At 36.4% G+C, this 14974-nt stretch overlaps 1 protein-coding gene across 1 annotated transcript in view; it reads left to right on the forward strand.

Moving 5' to 3' along the window:
- The first annotated feature begins 5168 nt into the window (after window positions 1-5168).
- Window positions 5169-14974, forward strand: part of LOC123526462 (msx2-interacting protein-like) — a 73392-nt gene continuing 63586 nt past the window's right edge. The window contains exon 1 of the mRNA XM_045305619.2: window positions 5169-7300. Coding sequence (XP_045161554.2) covers window positions 7218-7300 — 83 coding nt within the window. The 5' untranslated portion in view covers window positions 5169-7217. The remainder of the gene's footprint in view (window positions 7301-14974) is intronic.

Here is a 14974-nt window from a genome sequence, read left to right on the forward strand (position 1 = left end):
GACATGGTGAGGTCATTGTCAATGCATGTGGTCGATCCTATACAGTATGTGCGTCACAAGGTGAGGTCATTGTCAATGCATGTGGTCGGTCCTTTACAGTATGAGCGTCACAAATGGTAAGGTCATTGTCAATGCATGTGGTCGATTCTATACAGTATGAGCGTCACACCTGGTGAGGTCATTGTCAGTGCATGTGGTCGATCCTATGTAGTATGAGCGTGACACATGGTGAGGTCATTGTCAATGCATATGGTCGATCCTATACAGTATGAGCGCCACAAATGGTAAGGTCACTGTCAATGCATTTGGTCGATCCTATACAGTATGAGCGTCACACATGGTGAGGTCACTGTCAATGCATGTGGTCGATCCTATACAGTATGAGCGTCACACATGGTGAGGTCACTGTCAATGCATGTGGTCGATCCTATACAGTATGAGCGTCACAAATGGTGAGGTCACTGTCAATGCATATGGTCGACCCTATACAGTATGAGCGTCGCACATGGTGAGGTCATTGTCAATGCATGTGGTCGATTCTATACGGTATGAGCGTCACACATGGTGAGGTCATTGCCAGTGCATGTGGTCGATCCTGTACGGTATGAGCGTCACACATGGTGAGGTCACTGTCAATGTGTTTTGTCGATCCTATACAGTATGAGCGTCACACACGGTGAGGTCATTGTCAATGCATGTGATCGATCCTATACGGAATGCGTTTGGTCGATCCTATATAGTATGAGCGTCACATATGGTGAGGTTATTATCAATGCATGTGATCGATCCTATACAGTATGAGCGTTACAAATAGTAAGGTCACTGTCAATGTGTTTGGTCGATCCTAAACAGTATGAGCGTCACACATGGTGAGGTCATTGTCAATGCATGTGGTCGATCCTATACAGTATGAGCGTCACACATGGTGAGGTCACTGTCAATGCATGTGGTCAATACATTAGAGTATGAGCATCACGGTCGATAAGACCATTGTCATGCCGTTGCCAAACCTTTACAGTAAAGGTGTCACAAACATAAGGCCTTTGTCAATGTCTGTGGCCGATCCTATTCAGTATGAGCATCACGGCTGGGGATGTCATTGTCAATGCATGTGGTCGATCCTATACAGTATGAGCGCCACAAATGGTAAAGGCATGTGGTCAGTACTATGAGCGTCACAGATATTTAAGTTCTTGTCATGTATGTTGCCAATCCTGTACATTTAGTGTCACAGACATAAGGCCATTGTCAATGTTTGTGGCCAATCCTCTACAGTATGAGAGTCACAGATGGTTAAGTCATTGCCATGTCTGTTGCCAATCCTGTACAGTAAGAGTGTCGCAGACATAAAGCCATTGCCAATGTTTGTGGTCAATCCTATAGAGTATGAGCGTCACAGACGATAAGGCCTGTTCAATCCTATACAGTATGAGCACCACAGATGGTAATGCCATTGTCGATGCCTGTGGCTAGTCCTTTAAAGTATGTGTATGTGTTTGTGTTAGAGTTTAACGTCTTTTTCAATAATTTTTCAGTCATATAAATGGCGGCCTCTACTTGTAGCAGTGAGCACAATGCCCAAATTTAGAGTGCTGCCTCACTTGAACATCACGCCGTAGACACATGACATGATACCCTACCCAGTCACATTATACCGACACCGGGCTGACCAGTCTAAGCATTGTCCTCTTAATGCTGAGCGCCAAGCGAGGAAGCTACTAGTACCATTTTTACGTCTTTGGTATGACGCGACCAGAGATCGAACCCACGAACTCCCGCACTCGAAGCGGTCATTCTACCACTAGACTCCCGAGGTGGTCCCTATAAAGTATGAGCGTCATAAACGGTAAAAGCCATTGACAATGCCTGTGGCCAATCCAATACAGTATGAGCGTCACAGACGTAATGCCTGTTCGATACTATACAGTATGAGCGTATTAAACGGATAGTAAGGTCATTGTCAATGTCTGTGGCCAAACCAATACAGTATGAGCGTCACAGATGGTAAGGCCATTGTCAATGTCTATGGTCAATCCAGTGCAGTACGAGCGTCACAAACGGTAAGGCCATTGGCAATATCTGCGGCCGACCCTATACAGGATGAGTGTCACAGACGTAATGCCATTGTTAATTCCAATGGTCAGTCCTATATAGTATGAGTGTCACACACAAAAGGCCATTGTCAATGCCTGTGGTCGATCCTATACAGTATGAGCGTCACAGACGTAAGGCCATTGTTAATGCTAGTGGCCAATCCTATACAGTGCGTCAGAGCCGGTAAGGTCATGCCTGTTGCCAATCCAATACAATATGAGCGTCACACACATAAGGCCATATTCAATGTCTTTGGCCAATCTTATACAATATGAGCATCACAGAAGTAAGGCCATTGTTAATGCCTGTGTTTGATCCTATATAGTATTAATGTCACAGATGGTAAGGCAGTTGTCAATGTCTGTGGCCAGTCCTATACAGTAGGAGCGTCAAAGCCGGTAAGGTCTGAGCGTCACAGACGTTATAATCATTTTAATGCATGTATTTGATTCTATACAGTAATGGCATCAAGAATGGTAAGGCCATTGTCAATATCTGTGGCCGTCCTATACAGTATGAGCGTCACGGATGGTAAGGCCATTGTCAATGTCTGTAGCCTATCGTATACAGTATGAGCGTCACGGATGGTGAGGCTATTGTCAATATCTGTGGCTAATCGTATACAGTATGAGCGTCACGGACGGTGAGGCCATTGTCAATATCTGTGGCCGTCCTACACAGTATGAGCGTCACGGATGGTAAGGCCATTGTCAATGTCTGTAGCCTATCGTATACAGTATGAGCGTCACGGATGGTGAGGCTATTGTCAATATCTGTGGCTAATCGTATACAGTATGAGCGTCACGGATGGTAAGGCCATTGTCAATGTCTGTAGCCAATCGTATACAGTGTGAGCGTCACTAATGGTAAGGCCATTGTCAATATCTTTGGCCGTCCTATACAGTATGAGCGTTACGGGTGGTAAGGCCATTGTCAATATCTGTGGCCGTCCTATACAGTATGAGCGTCGCGGATGGTAAGGCCATTGTTAATGTCTGTAGCGAATCGTATACAGTACGCGCGTCACGGACGATAAGGATATTGTCAATTTCTTGCATACCAGACGGGGATTTCCTGTATTTTTACCGGTGCTGGAAAAATCCATCTTACACCCCGGGGTGTAAGATGACTCTCGTGCTTTAAATGACGTAATACGAACTACATATATGTAGAAGATTTATGTAGTTATTTATATTTTATTTCGAAAAACGGAATAAAAATCCAATACCTTGACAGTTCCTCTTTGTTCCTGATAGTATATTTCTCGATTCAAAACACGTTGTTTTATAAAAAAAATCATAACGTTACGCTGGAACTGATAAAAGAAAACCGGAACTAAACATTGTTATTTGTCTTTGAAACGTCATGACGTCTTTCCTGTTTACGGACGTTGATTTCCCGCGCTTTGTTTAAATACGCTGCTATAAGAAATAGTTCTAAAAAGAAAGCCGTTCGACTGATTTTATTTTTATTATTATATCTTTATATCGGTATACAAGAAAAAGATTCTGTCACTGGTTATAGGTTCAGATGGGAATATCCGGCTCTCGGGTAACTGTTTAGGCGGTCACTCGGTAGGAACCTCGTTACCGCCTAAAAAGTTACCCTCGAGGCCGGAAATTCCCATCTGCACCTACAACCAGTGAAAGAATCTTATAGTCTGTGGCCAGTCCTATACATTATGAGCGTCACGTATGGTAAGGCTATTTTCAATTTCTGCGGTTATTCCTATACAGTATGAGCGTCACGGATGGTGAGGCTATTGTCAATGTCTGTGACCAGTCCTATACAGTATGAGCGTCACGCATGGTAAGACCATTGTCAATGTCTGTGACTAATACTAAACATTATGTGCGTCACGTATGGTAAGGCCATTGTCAAGATCTGTGGCTAATCCTATACAGTCTGAGCGTCACGGACGATAAGGCTTTTGTCAATGTCTGTGAACAATCCTATACATTATGAGCGTCACGGATGGTAAGGCTATTTTCAATTTCTGTGGCTAATCCTATACAGTATGAGCGTCACGGATGGTAAGGCCATTGTCAATGTCTGTGGCCAATCCTATACAGTATGAGCGTCATGGATGGTACGGCCATTGTTAATGTCTGTGGCCAGTCTTAAAAATATGGGCGCCACAGACATTGTCCGTGTCTTTTGGTCAATCCTATGTATACACAGGGCGAGCGTCTCAGACGGTAATCCTATGTTTTCTCCAATACAGTATGAACGGTAAGATTTTTGTAAATGTCTGTCTTTGATCCTACATGGACGGTAAAGCAGTTGTCTGTATGTAAATGGTTGATGAGCGTCCTAGTCCAAATAATTGGACGTGAAAAAGTTATCATTTTACTTTCAACATTTAATATTCTGACATTTTACATTTTTACTATTAAAGCCTTTTTGGAAAATAAAAAATGTAAAATATCAGTTTAAATGAACTTATAAAGTGATATATGAGTTATGTCAGGTCTTATATTTAGCAGACAATAAGGTCACTGTCAGTGTCTGTGGTAGATCCGACACAGTATGGACGTTACGGTAGGGCCATTGTCAGTATCGTTCGATACTATACGCTGTTACAGACAGTTGGGCCATTGTCAGTGTCTGTTTTCGAGCAGTAAGAGCATCCGAGACACGGTAAGGTCATTAATCACTGTATTCGGTCGCATGTGATCATAGAAAAGGGACATAACTCGTGAGGGAAAATTTGGTTTATAGTGTTCAGAATTAAGAGCGCCCTTGAATTGAGAAACATTAGCTTTTTTAGGTACACGTTTTATCAAAACACATATTTTATGCTTTCTCTCTTTAATCTAAGTCATCAATGAGAAAATACCTTGATGTAAATTATAAAACTTTAATCTAAGGAATACAAAAATCGTGTTATTTATAACTAGGTTTCTCTGCAGTATATACCATAAAAGGCGGTCTCCGTTAACTGCGTTTCACGGAACGAGCCGAAAGATGTTTCGGTATTTCCCGTAGTACCATTTTTGCTATCGGAAATTACCGAAGTTGCACGACATGCGCCAGTCGCGTGATTTTCAATCCCATAGTACCTCGCTCAAGGTTGTTATGCGTCATTTCTTGATAGGAATTGACTAACAATGGCGATGTGTTAGTTGTCAAATTTGTTAAAATATCGTAATAATGGGAGCTTTTCTGCATTATTATCAGAATAAAATCACTATTTGATAATACTTTAAGTGTCCGAGAACCTTATCACTTGAAAATTGCTTCAAACATCGCTATAAATGAGCTTCGACGGATATATCAGTAAAATCCTTTGTTCTTTGTCTTGACACTCGGAAAAAAAATCTGAGTGATATTTGACAAAGAATACTCGGTTTACACCAGGATAATTGTCATTGAAACAAGAAGCATTGCTGTTGAAGGTGGAATATATTAGTCAAAATACTAGAAAATGGCCATTTGGGAAAATATAAGCCCAAAAAGGATGTAATGCACTTAGTGACGTCATAAAGTGAAAAAACAATTTTGGGGCTACACCTCGCACTTGGATACATTTCCTTCGGAGTTTATATTAATAACACACACTATTGAAAATAAATGTAATAAAAATGTGTTGAAATTATAAATTGGAAGCCTTCTCTTTTTTTGTCTGTTTGCACGGTTTTTAATGAAATATCCCTGTATTTTATGTATTGGAATATGCCATTACAAGCTTTTAAGATATTGGGAGTTATAGTAAAACGCTTGTTTCTAGTACTTCAAAAAAAGTAATTCGCGATTTAGCTGTGACTAGAATATACAGGTCAAATACTCGATTTACTTGTTATCAGCAGTTTTTGGCAATGTTCCAAGTCTCGACATCGCGTAAACGCTTACTGTACACATTTAACCGAGGGTGGTTCAATGCACAAGCTTAATTACACACGGCGAACAATAAAACTTCTTTTGCCCGCGGCAAACTGATATCTTTCCGTGAATCAATATTGTAACGCACCAGCGCTTCCGTAGAAAGAATATTTGCGAGGCTACCGCGGGGAGCTGTCAAACTTATTGAAAATCGATAAACCTTAGAAGCAGATAACTCGTTGGACTTGCACATAGTCTAGTTGCCTCGCTTATACGTTTGATGCACATGGTCACAGTTTTTAAATAAATTATGCGCATTTTACCTTCTTTTTCTTCACAAGGTTGCCTTGTGATTATTTTTTGCGATATCTACATGCCAACCAAAACACTAAACGTTGCGGTAAGATATGTGCGAACGGTATGCCTGGGCGGTCAAATGTCTGGCTCAATTCAACATTTTTGCTTAAGAGTTTTATATTTGTGACATGTTATAACAACAATCTGGTCTATTGATACGCACATTCACTATATATTCCTGAAAGCTTAACCAGACTCAAGAGTCGGAAATTGTAATCATAAGACTAAATCTTTAAGAAAAAATTATATATAACATGTGGAATTGTTGGCAAATAGTATTGCAGAACCTGTGATTGAATAAAACCCGTCTAGTATGCCCGTCATTAAGATTACTAGGGTATAACTCTGCAGAGATCACTTACAACTTCATTCTAATTGAGCATTAAATGCCATAAAAAAATACTGGAATATAGTTAATGAGTGCACGTCGTTACAATGTTCAACAGTCTCGTAGTGACTTGCACAGAAAATCATTTCAATGAATCTTCTTAATTAAGACTGTTACACATAATATTAGCCGATTTCTTACTTTGCATATGGCCAAAAAAAATGAGCCCGATAGTGTATCAAAACTAATACAATTATGAAAACATGGTCTGTTCTGATGTAACCATAACGCATTAATTAAAACAAATGCAAAATAGTCTGTAGTACTAACTGTTGAGAGAGTATGAAAAGTTTTTTTATTTTTTTTATTTTCGAAGAAAATATTACTCAAACGAAAACGTTAAAATTGTTAACGTTGAGCTGACCCCTGCCTTGTACACAATCACATGGAATATGCTGTATATTAAGCTGTCACGTGACGATGACGTCACGCGGTTTAGTACGAAATTTTTTATCGGGACTACAGCGAAGTTGTAATGTGTAATGCAATGTGCTATTTTAAACGAAAAATGTCGGCGTGTTTGAAGTTTACATTAGGGATGTAGAATTCTAGGGAAATGGTACGCGAAACAAGGTATCTTCTCGTTGGGAATTTACCCGAAACGACAACAGAGAACGAAATAACGGAATATTTTAAGCGGTGAGTAGCGTATAACAAATATTCATAAACGTGTTTCAAATAAGATGGGGTTCGTCTCGTATCGCAAAATTTGTTTGGCAATAATGAATAAATAGTTCATATGCTTTGACTTGCGTCAATATAGTTTTTTTCATTCCTGCTGAAAGAAAACAAAACCTAAATTTGAATGCAATTACGTGACTATTTTCTTAACGGCAACAAACGCGTAGACTAGTGGGGATTTTTGTCGAATTTTGGGGGAGGTGTGAGGATTTCGCGTTCCGTGTTTCTAGTTTTGGTTACGACCCAATTTTAGATAGAAGAAATGAAAGTTTTGTGAAAGCATTGATGCTTCCAGATGTTACAAGTAATTACTCCAATTAACATACTGTTTTTATTACTAATAAGTTTAAAAGTAGTTCCAATTAAAAAGTATGGATGTTCAGACGAGTCATAAATAGATAAAGTAATCATTTTTCATAATTAATTATTATTGCTTGCAATGATTATCTAAAAATACACAGTGTATGAATGTTTAATTCGTATTCTTTTAGATAAACTATTTTAAGACTTCTAAATATAAAAAAGAATAATCTGATTAAATGCATCATATTGTGCAGGTTTGTTAAAATGTATCAAACAACTTCAGGTGTTTTCAGCAAATTTTGCCAAAAGATCAAATCCAGTTTGCTATATAAATATTGAACATGGTAATTAAAATGTCTCTGTAAGTGACCATATTTTTTTAACTCAAGAAATAATGGACATGAAAATCATATGCAGATCAAGTTCAGTTCTCATGTAACATGAAAAAGTTTTCTCACTGATATGTTATCAGGCATACTTCCTTCTCGATATAAAATTTAGTTTAGATAACCAATTTTTAAACATCTGTAAAGGGAAAGTAACTTATGCAAAATTGTACAAAAACTCTGCAGAACAACCTTTATTTGTCATTTTCAGTATATAGTAAAGATTATGTATTAGATTTCGAGTAAGATTGTTTTAATCCCTGTCAACATGTATAGTCTTGCAGAGCAGTTAATCTATACAGGTAAATCCCCAAAAGAGAAAAATTAAGTATCAAATTGTTAATATCAAACTTAATGCTTTAAGGAGCTTCGAAAGGTTTAACGTTGGCAAAGTATTGTAGGGGCAAGTCACATACAGATTCCATAGTTTTTGTGATCTCCAGTTTCTTGACTTAAAAATGGTTTGATCAAAATCTGTTAGGGTTGTCGAAGGTCTTTCAGTTTGAAAGTATATGGTATAAATCCATTTCTTCAACCTGTGCAGGCCTTTTTATCCTTACATATTTGCCTTATTTAGCTACTTCCCATATTTAAAAAAGGGTAATTTTTCCCAAATTGTGACAGGAAAGTTTCCTAAATTTTCATGTTACGTATTGTTTGAAAAAATGTAATTTGGGAACTACATTCATAATGAGTCAATTCCAGGTTGGGAGTCACCAAATTTTGACCTCTGTTAGTCTGTAAACTTTGATACAGAAGGAAAAAGACCCAGAGCTCTTCAGTTGAGTTGTCCCATTTCCAAATTGAAAGAATCAAGTCCTGATTGTATATTTTTTTAGGAAGCTAAAATATGCATTCTTGTTATCACAACAAAGAAATAATTGTTTACTGTTAATAATTAAAAAGTTGAAGTGTGTAAAGATGTATATTAAATTAATGACGATGAGAGGATTAAATATTCTTTGGCGGCAGCGTGTCTATGCATATTACCTTACCATTGTCTTTCCCTGAGAAAGTTACTTAAATGAAATACCCTTGTGCATGTTATTTCATACTTCTACTTGAATGAAAACTTGAGAGGAAATGATACTTTATTGTAAGTTGGATTGCACTAAAATGTTAGACATAACAGGAAATGTGCTTGTAAAGTTTTATTTACAAAGCTTTTACAGTACGAGTCCCTCGACATGTTTTTTTTTAAAGAAGACAAAATTTAATGTTCATTGAAATTTTAACAAAATAAGGTTTTAAGTATAAAAGAAAAAAATAGGAGAGTTCACAAATCAAGTTTTGGTGTTTCGAGGTTCCCCTAAAACCCATTATTCATACTGATATTAAAGTATCTAATTATGAAAATGTAAGCTTGCCTTAAACAATGTATTCAGTATCTTGTTTGGTCTCCTACTTTTGGCCCAGGAGCTTGACTGACTTGCAGCTATCGACAAAAATAGGTCAGTAGGTCAAGTGAAAGAAATTGTGTACTTTCCAGAGGAGTTTATTTATGATTTTTACAAAATCAGAATTATATTATTTGTCTGTTGATCACTGCAGCATGAAAGAAGTACAATCTAAAATGCACAAATTTGCATATTTTAATGAATAAAATATAAGTAAATGTAAATTGTATGCCATACATTGAAAGGGTGATAAATATTTAGTTTTAACATGGTGCAATTCTGTTGACTGGTAACTAAAAGTTCTGAAAACTGCTGTACTTGCTGTTGCTCAAAATTTGGACGCTCTGAACTGTCTGTGTTTGTAATTCTTGATTGTCATCTGACCGCAGTCTGCATAAGCAGCAAAAAATGGCTAGGAAAAACACACACAAGTTACACAGCTTTGGACACTGACTGCAAATCTTCATGAAGACATAAGCAAGAGCAGCTCAGTCTTCCAATGTTATAACTTTTGGCTCAGACAAAGCAGATGTCTAAAAAAAGGAAGAACAAATTGCCAGGTTTTCTTTGTTTTGAAGCAGAAGGTTGTCAGTATCAGGGATTCTTGCATCAATGAAGTTCTGCAGGATCTTGGCATGCTGTTTCAAAAAAGAACCCATGCAGTCTGCTTCAAGAACTTCAATCGTATCTGCGTGCTGGTCGATAGAAATGTTATTTATATATTGATTTTATATTATTAAATGTAGCCATATGTCCCAGAGTGGGGGGAGGAGGGGGTGATCAATTCAAGCATTTGAAAAATTAAAATCTTTTGTACATCTATAAGAAATGCTTTGGCATTTTTCACCTCTGCTATCACATTAGCGGTAGTAGATTTCAGGCTTTAGAATGTAGGCTTTCAGGCTTTCGATTTTTGACTGAATCCCAGGCCAGATTATAGTTAAAATAGTTTTTTAATCTTGTTACATTGCCTAGGTAGGTAAATTACTATCTGGTTTTTATATAATTTTTTTCTAAAGCATAAAATTAATGTTCTGATTGTATTTCATTTCTTGATTAATCAGACAGAGACAGTTAGCTTGATTCACAGTTCTACTGAAATGCATATTTCAAACTGTATAAAGTGCATGCAAGCCTCACAAGTTTCCTTTTTACCAGACTAAACTGGAAGTGGCTATATGGCTTATCTTTATGTGCCACAAGTACATCTGTTCAGAAAGATTACAAAAGAATATTATTAGTATTGTTATTTAAAGCAACTGAGCTAAAAAATACTTGTCTTAAAGAATGGCCAAAGTCTAACTGCTCATTTTAATAGTTTCATACCTTCTTAATATTTCATAATTGCATTTGCTTCTGAACTTGATGCTTGTTTTATGCATATTGTGACAAACCATATTTCATTTGCTATGTACTCTTGAGCAAAAGATCTCATTTAAAGACCCACCACAACCTATTGACCTACTTTTTCCTCCCACTGAACTTTGTGAAAATCATTCTGATAATACTGCTTATATTGCATGACGCAGGTGGACAATTTAGGCGCTCCCTGAATTAGTGTGTTTGCAAACTTGTTCAGTCAATCTCTTTTTCAGTATAGGTTAAAAAACATAGATAAGTAACGATTTTACCCTGTAGAAACAAAGTGTTGTCTTAACTCAGCTTAGTATATCAAATATTGTGCATATTAAATGCAACATTAATTCAATAAAATGTTCAGACATTAAACACTTTATCTTGGCCTAACATATGTTTCTCATTTTTTCCTGCAAATCATGTATAATTACCATTGTGGAAATACAATAGAATACAGCTATTGTGTGGTGCATCTTTAAACAAAACAAATCAAATAATAAATGATAGAATTTCTAAGTTAAAATTAGCATGGTAATATCAGCATGGTAATACCTTACCCAATAATCGGACAGTGATCATGTGCAAGAACAAGAATTACTATATTCCTCCAGTTCAGAAAAGCAAATCTTTTTTTGGAGAAGCACAAGTGGAAGTAATGTATGTAGGACATAATTTTATGGATTCATGAGTCATATACTTAAATACATTAAAGAATATTCCTTTCAAAATAAAAGGGAAAGAAAAACTACACCTTTGTCAATGTACGTCCAATAGAATCTGTATGTGTAAGAAAAAAAGTTCTGTACCCATATGTATAAAAGTAGGGCTTTGGGGTAACATTTGCCTATTAATTTTAGTATTCCCAGTATGGATTTTTCTCTATGTTTTTATGTATCTAGAAAACTGTTACGTATGTTTTCTGTGGCTGTTTTTTCACTAGGTTTGATGTACTTGAAAAATATCCTTGGGGACCAAGTTTATTGCATTTTGTTCATCCCCATAAAATAACAGTGTTGGCAAAAAAAACCACATTTTCGTGCACACCAAGTTGAATCTACGGCACATATTCCAGTATTTTGATGCGAGGACTTTTGTTTGTTACAGTACTTTCCTTGGCTGTTTTTGCTGTCCTTTCCACTGACTGTCACGTTTTCTCTTGTGAAGTTTCTGTCCCAACTCTGTCTTCGTAAACAAGTTTTATGTTGTTTCCGGTACTTAATGTCAGCTTGTGAACATGTCTGACATTGCCTGAATAATCCTTGTTACCTGTTTTTTTTCCATAACTGTATATAAATAAGCTTTCTCTGTCATCTCGGTATTAACCCTTTAAAACCCTGCTAAATTTCTATTATGAACTTGTCCATCTTTCAATTTGGACAGTCACATTACCATTACCGTTAACTGTTAAAAGTTTATCAAGAAGATACTGACTGAATAGCAAACAGTGCAGATCATGATCAGACTGCATGGACATGCAGGCTGATCATGATTTACACTGGTCGCAAAGACAGAATTAATCGTGTCCAGCATGATAAGGGATAAGAGCATTAGAGTTCCTATCAGAAAGTCTAGCTTTGAATCTAAAGGTACTGACAGACGGAAAAGTCTTTTACTTGCAAGGACACAGTGTATGACACTGGTTAGGTAAACACCACTTTGACTGAAATGCTGTTAAAAGTGGGGGCAAACCCACAAGTCAAACAAACTTAAATTAAAGATGAAGAATATTAAAGTTGGAGGATCGATGATTAATATGGACACTAAAAAAGAAGAAAATTGTTCAATATGTACATGTTTTTTGTTCTTAGAAGATATATGTAACACAAGATGTCATGATAACAGTTTCTAATTGATGAAATGGTATTCCAATAAAACTAATTGACACTGACTATGAAAAGTTAGTTTGCTTTAGGCTTTATTTGACAGATGTACAAAGACTTCTCCTTGATTGTTTTATAAAAGTCAACTGTCGCTTAAATGTTTATGCATTCTGCCTAGAGGGCATAGATTTATATACATACATTGAAATGTTCATGACATTCCTTTTCCTACACGTTTTTCGGGATGTGTTTATGTACATTGGACCTCAGTGTTCTATAAATTAACCATAAATTTCATATTAAAGTCCTGTAATTATACCAGGCTTCCCTTCTTGCCCTTTTGCACCTTTCTGACTTCAGCAGGACAGACTTTCTTCACATACTTGATATATGGTCACAATTGGTGTACTTCAAGTTAGGCATAGCTTAAAAAGAAAACCAAAGTCTTGATTGTTCTTAGTACATACAGTGAGTGGATTTCAGGAACCTGATTTCAGATACTTATCATGTAACTTGCTTTCTGTGTTTGCTATATATTAACTGTTTTGTTATTTTTCTATCACCACAGTGAGAATGATTATGCTGTCTCACATAAACTGTTGGAGCTAAAACAGTGTGATATTAATGTTTGTCTTCATACTGACTTCGAAATTTCTCTTAAAATCCCTTTTCTCTTGAAGCTTGTCTCAATAACTTTATATGGATTCCAAAGAACTGATTCCTTGTGATATTTGTATTGTTTCTGTGAAGTTATTAAATAGGGGATTTATAACTGACTTGTAGAGGACAAAAAAACGTCTCTTTTAATGTCAGGTACAAAAAAATACTTTTTAATTAAGCCTTAAACATAGAAATGCAACATGTTCAACATGGAAGGAAATTTTAATTAAAACATGTGTATTGACATGATTTACAATTCCGTTTAAAGCCTCAATCGTTATTACGTTTTACATATTGTAACTGAGAGAACGTGTTGTTTACTCACAGTAGGGCGAATTTGATCTCAAATATTATTGACAAAACCACTGTGCTAATCAACGGAAATCAATACGAAGTGGAGACTTGAACAGTAGCAAGCTTTAAGTCTATTTATTCAGTTCTTTTTACATATTGATTATTATCAAGATCACATGACCCGGTAACTAGCGAAGAATGTTGATCATGCCACTACTGCGTGATTCAGCGTGCGCTTCAATGTGATATTTGAAAATAGTACAAGATACGTATCAAGTAGTTGGCTGACGAGACATAGTTCAAGCATGTTTTAAATGTTTGCATTCAGTCTTTGCAGTGATGATACGATGATCCGGTTTTACGCTTTGTAACGCTTACGTTGAAAATTATTTATGTGAGGTTATAAAAATAAAATCACAGCATGTTCCATTCATTAATATTATAAATATCTTGAACAGAATGCAGTGCCAAAACAGTCATCTTGATAAAATGTAGGAAGCTTTTTCCCGTGTTTTAGCAAACTTAAACACCAGCAGTGTCTGTACATTCGTAAGAGTTCCAGCTAAAGCGGAAATATACTGAGAGTACATGTAGAGTTCAACTAACAGACTTCTATTTCAGAATAAAGAAAAGCGAAATATATTTTCCTAGCTTTGTAATTTTGATATTCTTTTTAAAAAAAGCTCCACAGAACTGATTTGAAATTATAGTAAGTTTATAAGTGTTATTATTGTCCTGAGGTTTTAACATTTGGAAGAACTAAAAAGTTAACATACAGCAACCCACAAGAGCTGTTAACTGAGCCTTTTTAGCACTAAATCTGAAGTATTTTTTTTTCCAGATGTAGTAAATATAATTTTAACATAAAAATTTGCTAAACAAAAATGTCCATCATCGTGACACAAAGTCAGCAAGGTTAATCATTTATGCCCATCTGAAAATTTCCCTCGCTTTATATACAAATTTTTGTCTCGCAGCAGTCTTTGTTGTTGATTCGGTGTACAATTTTGTAATTATTTTCAATTTGTTTGTCACTGTCATACATCCAAAGCTCGATGTCTAAGTTTTGTTATCTCTTAACTATATGACAATTAACAAATAAAACTAGGTTTAAACCCATTTTCTAGTCCAATACAATAACTTAATACAAGCCAACATTCTGATTTTCAAGATGGCTTCCGACAACAGCTTACAACATGCCTGGATATTTGCATACATTGAACATAGTCATGCGGCAATGAGTCATTGGAGTAGTCCACTTTTGCACAACTAGGGGGAAGTCAGACAAAAAAATGTTTTAAACAATTGCATTCTATTCCTTTAACAAAATTAAGCATATTTCCATATTTTCTGACCCTTTACAAAGTATAACTCATAATGCAATAGAAAAATCCTGAATTTTCAGCAGCACGTTAC

This window comes from Mercenaria mercenaria, chromosome 14 (genome assembly GCF_021730395.1).
Source record: "Mercenaria mercenaria strain notata chromosome 14, MADL_Memer_1, whole genome shotgun sequence".
Classification (NCBI taxonomy): Eukaryota; Metazoa; Mollusca; class Bivalvia; order Venerida; family Veneridae; genus Mercenaria; species Mercenaria mercenaria.